This window comes from Anabas testudineus, chromosome 1 (assembly GCF_900324465.2).
Source record: "Anabas testudineus chromosome 1, fAnaTes1.2, whole genome shotgun sequence".
NCBI classification, from domain to species: Eukaryota; Metazoa; Chordata; class Actinopteri; order Anabantiformes; family Anabantidae; genus Anabas; species Anabas testudineus.
Genome location: NC_046610.1, coordinates 24,207,242 through 24,219,586, shown reverse-complemented (window position 1 = coordinate 24,219,586; position 12,345 = coordinate 24,207,242). Strand labels below are relative to the sequence as shown.

General features: G+C 42.4%; 2 protein-coding genes across 3 annotated transcripts; one reads left to right on the top strand and one right to left on the bottom strand.

Moving 5' to 3' along the window:
• Positions 1-810: 810 nt before the first annotated feature.
• On the top strand, positions 811-3,334 carry LOC113161302 (CDGSH iron-sulfur domain-containing protein 3, mitochondrial). Its single transcript, XM_026358808.1, has 3 exons — positions 811-1,343; positions 2,719-2,829; positions 2,902-3,334. The coding sequence occupies exons 1-3, from the start codon at positions 1,260-1,262 to the stop codon at positions 3,085-3,087; spliced, it is 381 nt and encodes a 126-aa protein (XP_026214593.1). The 5' UTR covers positions 811-1,259; the 3' UTR covers positions 3,088-3,334.
• Positions 3,335-5,109: 1,775 nt separating this feature from the next.
• Positions 5,110-11,512, bottom strand: LOC113162538 (polycomb group RING finger protein 2). 2 transcript variants are annotated; one of them, XM_026360715.1, is made up of 9 exons: positions 11,377-11,512; positions 10,588-10,715; positions 10,093-10,189; positions 9,945-10,000; positions 9,719-9,848; positions 9,364-9,403; positions 9,131-9,229; positions 7,126-7,206; positions 5,110-6,317 (listed from the first exon to the last, which is right to left on the bottom strand). In XM_026360715.1, the coding sequence occupies exons 2-9, from the start codon at positions 10,703-10,705 to the stop codon at positions 5,937-5,939; spliced, it is 1,002 nt and encodes a 333-aa protein (XP_026216500.1). In that variant the 5' UTR covers positions 10,706-10,715; positions 11,377-11,512; the 3' UTR covers positions 5,110-5,936. The 2 variants fall into 2 exon arrangements, with proteins under 2 accessions (XP_026216500.1, XP_026216499.1); XM_026360714.1 differs by having other exon boundaries at positions 10,588-11,192; positions 11,377-11,506.
• Between the last annotated feature and the right edge of the window lie 833 nt (positions 11,513-12,345).

The window sequence follows — 12,345 nt, the reverse complement described above, 5'->3', positions numbered from 1 at the left end:
TTTGAACCTGATTCAGGCAGCTACAGGAAGCCAGTGCAGAGATCTGAAAAGCGGTGTAACGTCCTTTTTGGCTGATCAAAACTGAGACATGCTGTTGCATTTTGGATCATCTGGAGGGGTCTGATGGTGCATGTTGGTAACTCCGACAGTGAGACATTGCAGTGGTCAAGCAGAGATATGACCAGAGCCTGCACAATTACTTGTGTTTTGAAGTCTGAAAGGCAGGGTCTGATCTTTCGGATGTTGAAAATGGCAAATCTGCATGCCTTTGAGACAGAGGAGATGTGGTTGGTAAAGCTCAGATGATCATCAATGATAACCTGCAAGTTTTAGGTAAACTTAGTGTGAACAATCACTGTAGACCTAAGTTAAAGATGATGTTAAAGAAAGAGTGGAAAGGAGGATCTGGTGGTTGACTGTCAAAGGCTGCAGATAGATCAAGTAGAATTAAGATTAAGATTGATCTGCAGCTATTACAGCCCACAGGGATTCCACAGTCTTCAGGAGTGTTGTTTCTGTGGCGTGACCACTCTTGAAGCTGGACTGGAGGTCGTTCCTAGAAAGGAAGTCAGTCAGTTGATAGAAAACTACTCGTTCAAAGGTCTTGACCTCATTCTTCGGACACATAATGTTGCTGAACCTAGACCTGACCAACTGCAGCAGCCCCAGATCATAGCACTGCCCCCACAGGCTTGTACAGTAGACACTAGACATGATGTGTGCATCACTTCACCCCCCTCTCTTCTTACCCTGGTGCTCCATCACTCTGGAACAGGGTCAATCTGGACTCATCAGACCACATGACCTTCTTCCATTGGACAGGTCTTAACCAAATTGTAGTAGTCACTGTATCAGTTAGGGTTAAATAAATTGTTGCCAGCTGAAGAATAATCATCCATGCATAGATTTTCTTAGTTACGTCCAGGTGGTGGCTTCTATTTTATTTCTTTTTATTTCTTTTGTGGCCGGGCAGTGTTTCCTAGAATGAATATCCAGATTTGTGGACTGGGATCCGTTCACTCTACAATGACTGGCTCAGCTGCTAACACGTGACCTTTCGGGACAGGAAGTGATATAGACAATCTTTTTGGTCCATAAGAATTTAAAACCTCGATTTATTTCTCAGTTTCTCTCTTATGTTTCTTTCTCTGTTCGACGGACTGATTAATTTCTGCAGCACTGTGTGACATTATTCAGACTTCAGTGAGTTTCCGCTACATTACGTCCGCTCCCGTTACAGTGAAGCTAGCAGCTGAAACATGAACACGTTGGTTAAATTAGACCACGGATGGATTAGTTTCACTTTGAGACAACCTTGGGCACCAGCTACAACAGCCTCCAAGGTAAATTAGCGCAAAGTGCTCATATCTGGGCTTTTTTTTTTTAATCCTCATCTTTCTTTCTACCCGTGCCCAGTGATATTACATATGAATATTTTTATTATTTAAATTAATTATGGAGCCCCTGTTTGTATGTTGACTCTACACTGCTTCAGTTTTCAGTTTGCATGTGTCTAGAGATGAAAAGTGATGCTGTGAACCTGAAGATCGTTAGTTAGTTGGTATTAACTGACGTTGCACCACAATTCTCATTGAAATGTTGTATTTTGCCATACTACCTTAAAATATAATAATAAAAAAAAAGAAAAACATGACAACAACCAAATAGCCACAGTGTATGTATGTAGTTTAGATCACAGTGCCACCTGCTGTATAAGGCACCTACACTCACAGGTGTTTCATATTTACCCTATAGACTTAATATAATTTACCATATGTCTGGTTTTGACGGATGTCAGGCAAATGTTGACTAATCTTAGTTTTGTTACACTTGCGGGACAAGTAGCCTTTAGCTTTGTGTTTGTGTTTTTCACAGCACAGACAACATTAAAGTATTCATTGAACAGTGTTATTATTAAACGTCTCTGTAAATAATTTAAACACGCAGTGGGTACATAACACCAAGACTCTTCTGAAGCTCTTAAATGCAGTTCAGATGTTTTATTAATTCTATTATTTAGTGATTTTTCAAAATAAATTCCATGAGTGTGCAGCAAATTGTCTTTATAGTGCAAACCACCTTTACCCACAATTCAATTCACTTTCATTTATATAGTGCCAAATCATAACAAAAGTCATCTCAAGGCACTTTATGTTCCTTCCACTTCAAGGATTAAGACCTAACAAAATATAACTGTATACAGAATTATACAGAAAACCCAACAATCCCACTTGAACAGGGCTATGCGACAGTGGAGAGGAAAAACTCCCTTTAATAGAAGAAATCCCCAGCAGAACCAGGCTCAGGGTGGGCGGCCATCTGCCTCGACCCATTGGTGTGAGTGGAAAGAGAAAGGAAAGAACAGCAGGCAACAAGAAACATTAATTAGTAGCAGCAAAAACACTGGGCAGGTCCGTAGGGCCAGTAACTGCACTGTGGAGATCTACATCCTAGTGCAACAAAACCTACTGCTGAGACAGGGAGACGTCAAGCATAAGTGAAGCCTGTAGAAACCAAAACAGTCCCGAGAAAAGAGCTAAATAAGAGGAACCAGAGAAGGTGTACAGTGGGTGTGTAGGAGTGGTACACACCTATTACTGTAAGATCATTTTACAGGTAATACATAAATCTGGAAAAGAATGCTGTACTATTTAAACCTTCTGGTGTTGCTACTTGTATTTAAAGAAACTGACTTCTCCACACTGTCCACATGTGCAGCTCTCCACACTCCCTCCAGAACCAGTCATCCCCTCTAAGAAGCCTTTCAAAGTGGAGCTGGTTGGTGGAAAATGTTACTCGTGGTGCACCTGTGGACACAGCAGGAAGCAGGTAAAGACACCTTCAACATCATCTCATCTGAAGTGCAAACGTATTTTCTCTGACTACATCTCGACCTTTCAGCCCTTCTGTGATGGTGCCCATAAGTTCAAAGCCCAAGGCCTGTCCCCGCTGCGATTCGTCCCAGAGAAAGACGCCACAGTTTGGTTGTGTGGTTGCAAGCACACAAACAACCCGCCGTACTGCGATGGTACGCACAAGCAGGACTTCATCACATCTGCTCCTCTGCATGAACCAGCTGACTCTTAAACAGGAATGATGACAGCCAAATCATTTTGGTTCATTGAGAGGTGACAAACTTGAGTCCTAAAGTTGGAGAACAAACCTTGTCTGTGGTTGAAGAAGCATAAAGGTTGCTGTTGTAGATCAATTTAGCCTGTAGTCCACAGGAAACATGGTAAAGATGTAATAGTATTCTGGATCTGAATTTCAAGATATGATGAGTTGTTGTACTGGAGAAAGTATCTGTGAAGAAGTTAAAACGCTGTGACACATACATGAAACGGAGTACAGTTAATATATTTATGCTTTTGTTCAGTTCAATAAAGAAATGTACAGTATTTACTTTGCAAATTACAGTGGCAAGAAAAAGTATGTGCACCTTTATGAGTTAGGTGAAGATCGGAGCACATTTTATGACCAAGTCATGCAAAACTCCACGTTATCCCAAAGGGTACACATATTTTTTCTTGCCACTGTAGGTAGACGTACCAGTAAATAATGACTACTGTAAGCAGTCACTCAGTGTCTTCCTCTGTAGTTTTTGTTAGAGGCAGGCTGATTCATCTTGGGACTAGTTTGTGTTGAAATGTTGATCACGAGAACTCATGACTCACTAATTTACAATCAGTGTATGTGGTTGCATGCTTCGTTTCATAATTTCCACTTTCAGCTGCTCGGCACCTGATGCCTGTATGATTTCTTACACAGAGGGTTCAAAGTAAGAAATGAGTCCGCGTAAGTTCACTAAGGGGTCAAGGCTGACAAATCTATGGAGAAAAAAAGAATGTATACAGACTGACCCTGACCCTATTTTCTACCTTCAAGTCATTAAGAGATGTCCTTGCTTTTTTTTTGTTTGTTTGTTTTTTGTTTTTTATATAATATCAGATTGTTAAGAAATACAGTGTAGCTGCCTTAATTTGATAGTGAACATGGACATAGTGAGGGTGTGACATGCAACAAAGGTCCCCAGCTCGACTCAAACTACAGATGTTGTGGTTATTAACCATTTGGATCTGACAGCTGTTTCTTAATGAAACATTTACATAGATGTACAGAGGCCCATCATCTGCAAACATGTTTACTAATTCTAATTTATCAATTGCGATTATGATAATACAGCTGTTAAAAACTGCTAAAGCACAACAAGCAATATTGAATTGAAGCAGTAAAACTGGCCTTCTGGAGTGGAGGAAATCTGGATTTGATTACAATCTGAAAATGGCCGGAACTGAACTTTTCTCTGAAACATGTTCTGACAAATAAAAGTTATTCCATGTGAGAAACTGCCAACAAACTAAAGATCTAATACAATGCTGTTTACTTCTCCCTTCACAGAGCAGCTCAAACTAGCTCTGACCAGAGTGCAGAGAGGGTGGGTAGAGGCCCCAGTGCACAACTGCACAAGAAGGCCCATAAGTGTCTAGTTAGAGAAACAGACGCCTCACACGTTCTCAATTGGCAGCTTCGTTAAGTAGTTCTTTGTTTAGATCACAAAGGGGAACCTGCGAGACGGGCAGACAGGCATAGGGTGAAGTGTCATCAGATTACCTCTGCAAACTGACATCTAGAATGTCCAAGGTCTGCAAGGTTGTATTTGCTGCAAATGGAGGACTGTGACTAAAGCAAAGTTTGAAGAACAAAAGTAATTCATTATTTATATGTTTGTCAGTGACTTATTCATGTTGCTATATTTCATAATCCATCTTGTATCAGGTGTGTTTTGTGAAAATCAGAAATAAACCAAAACCTTTAAACAGTAGCATATTCTCAATGTTAAAAAAAAAAAAAAAAAAAAAAAAAAAAGAGTACATTCAAACCAGCCCTGTTCAAGAACTATTCCATGAGAATATGTGGCTCTAAAACACGAGGCTGTCATTCAACACAACTCTAAATTAGTTATTTAATTGAATGGTGCCTAATATTCCACATTTTTGAGAAATCCTTCTGTAGCCTCAAATCTCACAATCACACACACACACACACACACACACACACAACCTGTTGGGTTAATAAAGAGAATCACGAACAGGACAGTCAGGTCAGAAAAACCTAGTAAGTAAACATTTTATTGACCTAAAACATGCACATATGGCTGATAAAAAGTATCATTGTTTGTTGAAAAGAAACAAAAGGAATGTAGAAATTTATGGAACTACAACAGACATCATTCACATCCCTTTTGAGTTCTTTGCTGTGAGAGGAAAAAGACGCGGTCTGCCGACGAGCGTGGTAGTGCTTGGCGTTCTGTATGGAATTCTAAATGCTTCCCCTGGTGGAAAATACTTGCTGTGTGATCTGACCGTGACAAAGTGCATCAGCTGTTTTATGTTATGTTACCTGATGAATGGTTGCTTATACTGGACATTTATACAGCAGTTAATAACATGACTGTTCAAAGGCAAAGATTAGCTTCTTCTTCTTTTTTTTTTTTTCCTTTACATCCAACGTCAGCAGCGATGTGCAGCACAGTGCACTTCAGCATTATGTCTCATGTTTTACGGAAGCCAAATGAATGTGGATGGAACTATGGAAATGAAACAGACCCACTGCATATACAATACAAAACGGTTACAATTTTGTATAAAAGATAAGTTTATACATATGTATACACACATGCTCACATTTGATACATACTGTACAGTTTGTATGTGTGCATTGTTCTAGTCTAACACACATCAACACACACGCACGCACATACGTACAAGTGTCTTTTTGGCTGCACTTCTTACAGTCTTTCCAGCTGAAAGATGATAACAGTAATCTGCCTCCCATTTGTCCAGAGGGAGGAGGGCTCGAGCTCGTCTTTTGGCTCCGTAGGAAGAAAGAAGGGAGCAATTCAAACACTGTCCTCCCTGCTGCTCCTTGCGCTCACGTTAGGTCGTCGGAGGCAAGCCGCTTTTGTCGCCTGCCCTCGCCTCCTCTTTGCCGGACCCCGAGCCCGTGCCGTTGACAGTCACCTTGCGAACGTTGGCGCGCTGCTTGGAGGCGAGAGTGTGTCGCTGAGTGTTGTTGGGCACAGTGGTACCGTTGGAGCTTTGGATGGCAGGGGAGAGGTTGTGGGACGCGGGGCTGGACTGTGAGGTGGCTCTGGGCGGTTGGGCTGCAGCAGGACTGTGGACTTTGTCGCTCTGGGAGTCGCTCTCTGACGTAGGGCTGGTGTTGACCCCGTCAGAGTGGCCCTGGGCGGCAGACTGGGATGGCCTCCTGCGCTTCCGGGTTGGTTTGACCAGGTACTGCAGGGGGATGGGTCCAGTCTGCACAGGGATATACACATTTCTTTCTCATTCAGCTAATATGGTTTTAGAATGTAGGTTCCCTTAGAGAGGAGTCAATGTATGTGAATATATTTTAAAGTTCTGATACCACAATCATCCATATAAGTAAAGCAATAGTTTGTATTTTTATTATTGTCAAATTGAAATTGAAAAGACCAAAATCAGAAATTAAGTATTTCTCCATTTCTCGTTTGTTCATTAACATAAACATGGTATGTAATCCATTTTAAATGAATCTTAAATTCGCCATGTTGCTGCAAAAAAAATAGTAGACCACAAGATGTTTGTTCAGCCACAGATTCAAATAAAATAATCCCAATAAATTTACCAATTACTCTTTGTTCTTATGTAACTACAATGACCGGCTGCAGTCAAGGCAAAAAGGTTTTGGTTATATCATCCAACGCATAAATAGGTCAACAAATTACTGAAGACAAAACCAGAGCAACGCATTTCATAAAATGAAACTGATTTTTCAAAAACCACACCACAGCATTCGCACATCAGCGTAATGAAGGAGCAGACTGGAGATTTACACATTTTGTCCCAGTGTCAAAGTGAATTTTTTAATTTTAATTTAATTTATTTTTTCCTCTGTCCTACATAGCAACGGTTAATTTATTTTACTGTATTTTATACAACTGTCAATGCAGCAAACATTAACATGGGAGTTATCCAAAAGACTCCAAGCATCCAGTTCACCAACATGTTCACAGCGATCATAAACAGACAGTGTTAATGTGACATATTTCAGAAATATGTCAGATATTTGAAAGGTGCTACTTACTCGTCTCCACTCGTAGAAGTAGGCTATGTCCATTAGTGTGTAGTAATCCTTCAAGGGCTCGTCCCCATACAAAACCTCCACCTGCAACACACACAATTTAAAAGCAACGTTACAGTCAGGCAACAGCTGAACAAGTGATGCAGAAACATGTCAGAGAGAGTTGAAATTCAAATACAAGTTTGACCGATACAGGTTTTGCAGACGTTGATACCAGTATTTTACCCCTTTATCATTATTATTAGTAAATGTATTCATGTTTGCAGGTTTAAACATCATATGAACATACTAATACAAATCTCCATTCAAATAGATTATAAAGATTTCAGCAGACTACTGCTTCCAGGCTCGCTTCAGTTATTTTTGTTTAAGTTTAGCATTTTTTCATCAAGCTTTTTGGCACTGTATCGCACAAGTTTGAATTATGGGAGATTCTTCCCGTCCTTCCCATTCTGCTACTTTGGAATCATGGGAGCTGTAGTTGTTAAATGCCAACAAAGAGCTGGAACTTAGCTGATAGCTAGGTTAGTGCAGTGTTCACTCAATATTCCCTATGATCTGTTCAAATTCAGAACTAGCCAACTACCTGTAAGCTCCTCATCTTTTTAACAACAAAGAAATCACTGAGTTAGCTTTGAAAAAATATCCTAAAGACTCATGGGAGCTGGCTGTTGACTGTTGACACACATTCTGGCATGTCACAGCATTGTGTATGCAGAATCACTAGCTGGGTTTACTGGGACACGTAAATGGAACTAATCCACCTGAGCTGAGTGGGAAACAATGTTCGTGGGAGCCTCCTAGTTTTATCTCCAAGTATGGTTATCTCAAGTTCCTGAATATCTGATTTCCACTGTGAAGCAAATGCTGGAGGAGAAGCTGTGATGTTGTGCGGGGGCTTTGCAGGTGACACTGTTGGTGACCCAAGACAAAACTAGGGGCACACTTAACCAGCATTTTGCAGCAACCTGCCATCCCATCTGGTTTGTACTTAATCATGTGTTTTCCAACAGCACAATGGCCCCAAACACACTTCTAGGCTTTGTAAGATACATCTGTCCAAGAAGGAGAGTGAAGGAGTGCTGCATCAGAGGACCTGGCTTCCACAATCACCCTATCTAAATCCAGTGTTGGACCGGAGACAGATGAGAAAACAGCCAACAAGTACTCAACACCTATGGGAACGTCTTCAAAAACCATTCCAGGTGACGACCGACCGTATGAGGCAAGAGTGTGCAAAGCTGCCATCAAAGTAAAAGTCAGCTGCTTCGAAGAACTGAAATTATGAAACATATTCTTTGTATTCTGGGTTGTTTAACCCTTTTTTGTTTATTACATTATTCCAAACTTGTTGTTTCATAGGTTGTATTTCTTTAGTGTTAAAGTACAATTTCTTGAAAATGATACACACTAAAGAAGAAGGTGTGTCCAAACTTTGACTGGTAGTGTGCATAACCTATAATCAGAGTAACAGCTCTTCAAATTCTGCAAGCACTGCAAGAATGCAACCTGAGCTGTTGTTAATGCCGTCTCTTACAAAGGTGGCAGCTCACCAGCTAAGTTAATCTGTTTGTTTCAACATGTTACATATTCCCACTTTATCCATCTCCACATATTTCATCATTTGTGCAGTTTTTTTTAATAATGTCCCCCGACCTGGACACACTCTGTATGAGTGGTCCCCTCTGGACGTTTGTTAATTAGCATGTTGCACTGAAAACTCACACGTCACACTGCTGATTGCCAGAGCTCTTTTAGCTGCCAAATCTATGCAAATTGATATGACTTACCTGTGTAGCAGTGTTTGTGGCTGTGACTGAGCTACTACAGATTTAAAAAGTCTTTTTTCAAAAGCATTTTTGACCTTTTTTGGTGTCGACAGTGCAGAGGCAGCCAGGAGAAGAGGTGGGAGAAACAGGGGATTTTCTAGCATTTTGCCTAAACCCTGTACTTTCCTACAGAATCAACACAGCTAGAGTAGCTGCATGAGTGTGTTATGTCTTATTACCCGGTAGTTGTTGGGAATATCCATCTTGCTCCGGAGGAACTTTGCTAAGTGCATGACGGACATGGCTGCTGGGCACTGCAGGAAGCGTTTACCATTGGACTGAGAACAAAGAACAGAGCAGACAGGGCACATAAATCCAGAGTGAAGCCCAGAAAACCACATTAAACATGATGTGCGTAGGCTTCAGCTACGGCTTTACGCAGCTTTGCCTCCTTACTAAAATCAGCTTTTACCTTGTCTCCTTCCACCTCTGAACGCTGCCTCTCGTTGTTTCTGAAGGAAAATATTTAATACAAAGGAAAGGTGTTAAATGATACTTAATTCACACTCACATAGAGAAAATCAGATTCAGTGAGAAACCTGTTCATCAAAGTGCGTCTCACGCAGAGCGTTCACACGTTTGTCACTCCCAGGACTCGTTTACATGCATATTTAAGTTATTCCACTTTATCGCTTGCTGGGTGTGTGATCAGGTATTAATGCATCATCGTTTTTCCACCTGTCTCAGCAGGGACCTTTCTGGAAACGGTGCCGGTGCTGAGAGTTGACACGGCGGTGTTATAGAAAAATGAGAAACCGGGGACTCACTTGTTCCTCTCGTAGAACTGTATGGACAAACTGATGATTTCATCCTCTGCTATGTTGAACGTCTCCACCACTTCCCCTGGTTCTAGCACACGATTCTCGGCATAGAAGTCCCGCCTCCGTTTCATTTCATCTGGGTCCAGGTAAAAGAAGAAAAGAAGAACAAAGGCATCATTAAACAGCTCAGATGACTTTAAGATGATCAGCAATCTCACAAGAAGTTTCTAACCTTTGAATAACCCGGGAACAAGCTTATAAACAATATCTTGTAGAGTTTTGTCCGCTCTGCAAAAACAGAAAGTTTGATACGATTAAAGACACATATTGAATTCAGATGTGCTTTAAAAAGAAAAATGGCATCAACCGTGTCTGCTCACCTGATGCTTAGCTGTGGACACGTCTTGTGCACTTGGACGTCACATCGAGGGCAGAACTTATTCGTCTCCAGGAAGGCAACGATGCATGTTTTACAAACTGTGTGGAGAGACGGGACACATAGGGATGCTTCAGGTGGAATCCAATCGATAGACCACAACACCAACCTCCACTGTTCCAACACAGCTGAACCAAAACCTCATACAGCACGTCAGCAAACACACCAGTGCTGTTTTACATGCGTCACATCATCGATGAGCACACACACAAGTGGACTTCCCGTGAGCCCATTGTTTGAAAAGTGGACATTAAGGTGGAGGTCACAGCATCCGCACACCTCTCCCCATGATCCCCACATGTGCAGGAGCTCCGTTGAATCTTCTCAACGCCGTGCAGTCTGTGCTACCATCACACTGGGGTTAACAGAAACACTGTGCATGCATGCATGCATGTGATGTGATGTGATGTGATGTGATGCTTTCGTGTGAGGAACTTACAGGAGTGCAGGCACTCTACGATGGTTGTAGCATCTATTAAGTAACCAGCGCACAGTGGGCATGTGAGGTGTGGATTCAGATCTGTGATTTTAATCCGGTTGGGCTGCATTTTATCCATCTGGACAGATCTGCAGAGGAAGCAAATGACACCATGAGAGCTTGTTGCTGCACTGTCGGGCACAGCAGACGATGTAAACAGGTATAATAATGCTTGTGGAGACTTAGTGCTCTCCCATATGGTCATTGAGTGGCTGCCACAGAGCTCCTCTCAGACAATGTCTGCAGCCAGTCCTTGAGGCAGCAGGTTGTGAAACCACAACAAAGAGAGTCGGTGGCCAACGAAAAGCCGCTCTAATGACACGTTGGAGCGAGAAATAACGCGCAGAGAGCAGGAGCCGTGCAGCTAAACGCAGCCTGCGCGCTGGTACACAGCAGCCGACTATTGAATCGCCCCTGTGTGGCCTCATCTTGTGCATCAGCTCCTGCTCCTCGAGCAGCGGACCAACAAAGAAGCGTTTCCACGTCTCCGGAGCTCCGCCGCCCGAGCCGAGCTGCACAAGCAAAAACACATCCACGACGGGGGAAAACGGGAACAGCGAGGGGGGCTGCAGAGAGGCACAGAAAAAATCACAGTGGTACACAAAGCAGCCATCTTAAATCCACTGACAGTGAATCAGGAGGCGAACAAGAGAGGCTCAAAATGTGACACCGTGCACTTTGTGTGCGCCTCGGCAAACGGCGGCGGCCGAGGTGTCAGATAAAGAGCGATCACGGATGCGTCGTCCCTACCTGATCACACATCAAAGTCCCGCTCTCCTCCCAACGAGGATCCAGCTAAATTATTTGGACTTGGACAGAATTTGCAGCAGCGCCAGAAAATGGCTTTTTTCAGCCCCGTCAGAGGACTGCCCATTTTGGATCACGTGATATTATTTTGTCGCCTCGTTCACGGGGCACTGAGTGAGGAGGAGGTGTGGGGGGGGGGGATCCGCGGAGTCTCTGCAGGCCCTGCTCACTTTTTACACTTTCATTCATCCCGAGCGTGACGCGCAGCGCTGGATTTCTTTCATTTCAACATTTGCTTGATTAATTTATTGGAGTGAGCTGCACGGGAGCCGCCGCCCCCGCCGCCGCCACGCCTCCCGTTCGTCCGGGTGGGAGTGTAATTGATGCGGGTCTGCAGCGCTCCGAGAGGCCCTGCAGGCCTCAGGTCCCGGGGCCCGAGCTCCAGCCTGGAGCCCGCACAGTGGAATTAGAAACGTGCAAACCTTGTAGTTGACTTGTTGGGAATTAAAAAGGGTAAAAATAATGCTTGGAAGAATCAGAAATGAGAAATGAAGCTCCACATTTTAAAGCAGAAATATTTATATTTCATTTTAATTAATTAAATAACAACGTTATTATTATTTTCAGTGTTTCATCTTAGACATGAATCCAGTGAAATCCATTTTTTCCTTCCTTACTCAAATATTTATTATTTCACACTTGCAACATTAATTACATTAATCTGAATCTCATTTTCTAAAGACAACTTTAGTTCCTCCAGAGCTGGTTATGTGTGTGTCTTTTATGTTGTTGAGTATACATCAACCCCCCCTACGCTCCAACCCCTGTCATTCTTTTTTCTCTCATCAGTATTAGACAAGCCCATTTTATATTTAGCTTCAAACAAATGCCTCCCGGCTCTATTAGTGATGCAGTCTTGTGTGTCTGGCTGTGGAGAATCACACAAATCTTTAGTGAAGAACTGTGTTCATC

Coding starts and splice junctions, on each gene's coding strand:
- LOC113162538 (XM_026360714.1), bottom strand. CDS start 10,831: ATGACCATATGGGAGAGCACTAAGTCTCCACAAGCATTATTATACCTG. Junction 10,190..10,587: donor CGTAGAGTGCCTGCACTCCT/GTAAGTTCCTCA, acceptor CTCTCCACACAG/TTTGTAAAACATGCATCGTT. Junction 9,404..9,718: donor CAGTTCTACGAGAGGAACAA/GTGAGTCCCCGG, acceptor ATTTTCCTTCAG/AAACAACGAGAGGCAGCGTT.
- LOC113161302 (XM_026358808.1), top strand. CDS start 1,260: ATGAACACGTTGGTTAAATTAGACCACGGATGGATTAGTTTCACTTTG. Junction 1,344..2,718: donor CAGCTACAACAGCCTCCAAG/GTAAATTAGCGC, acceptor CCACATGTGCAG/CTCTCCACACTCCCTCCAGA. Junction 2,830..2,901: donor GTGGACACAGCAGGAAGCAG/GTAAAGACACCT, acceptor TCGACCTTTCAG/CCCTTCTGTGATGGTGCCCA.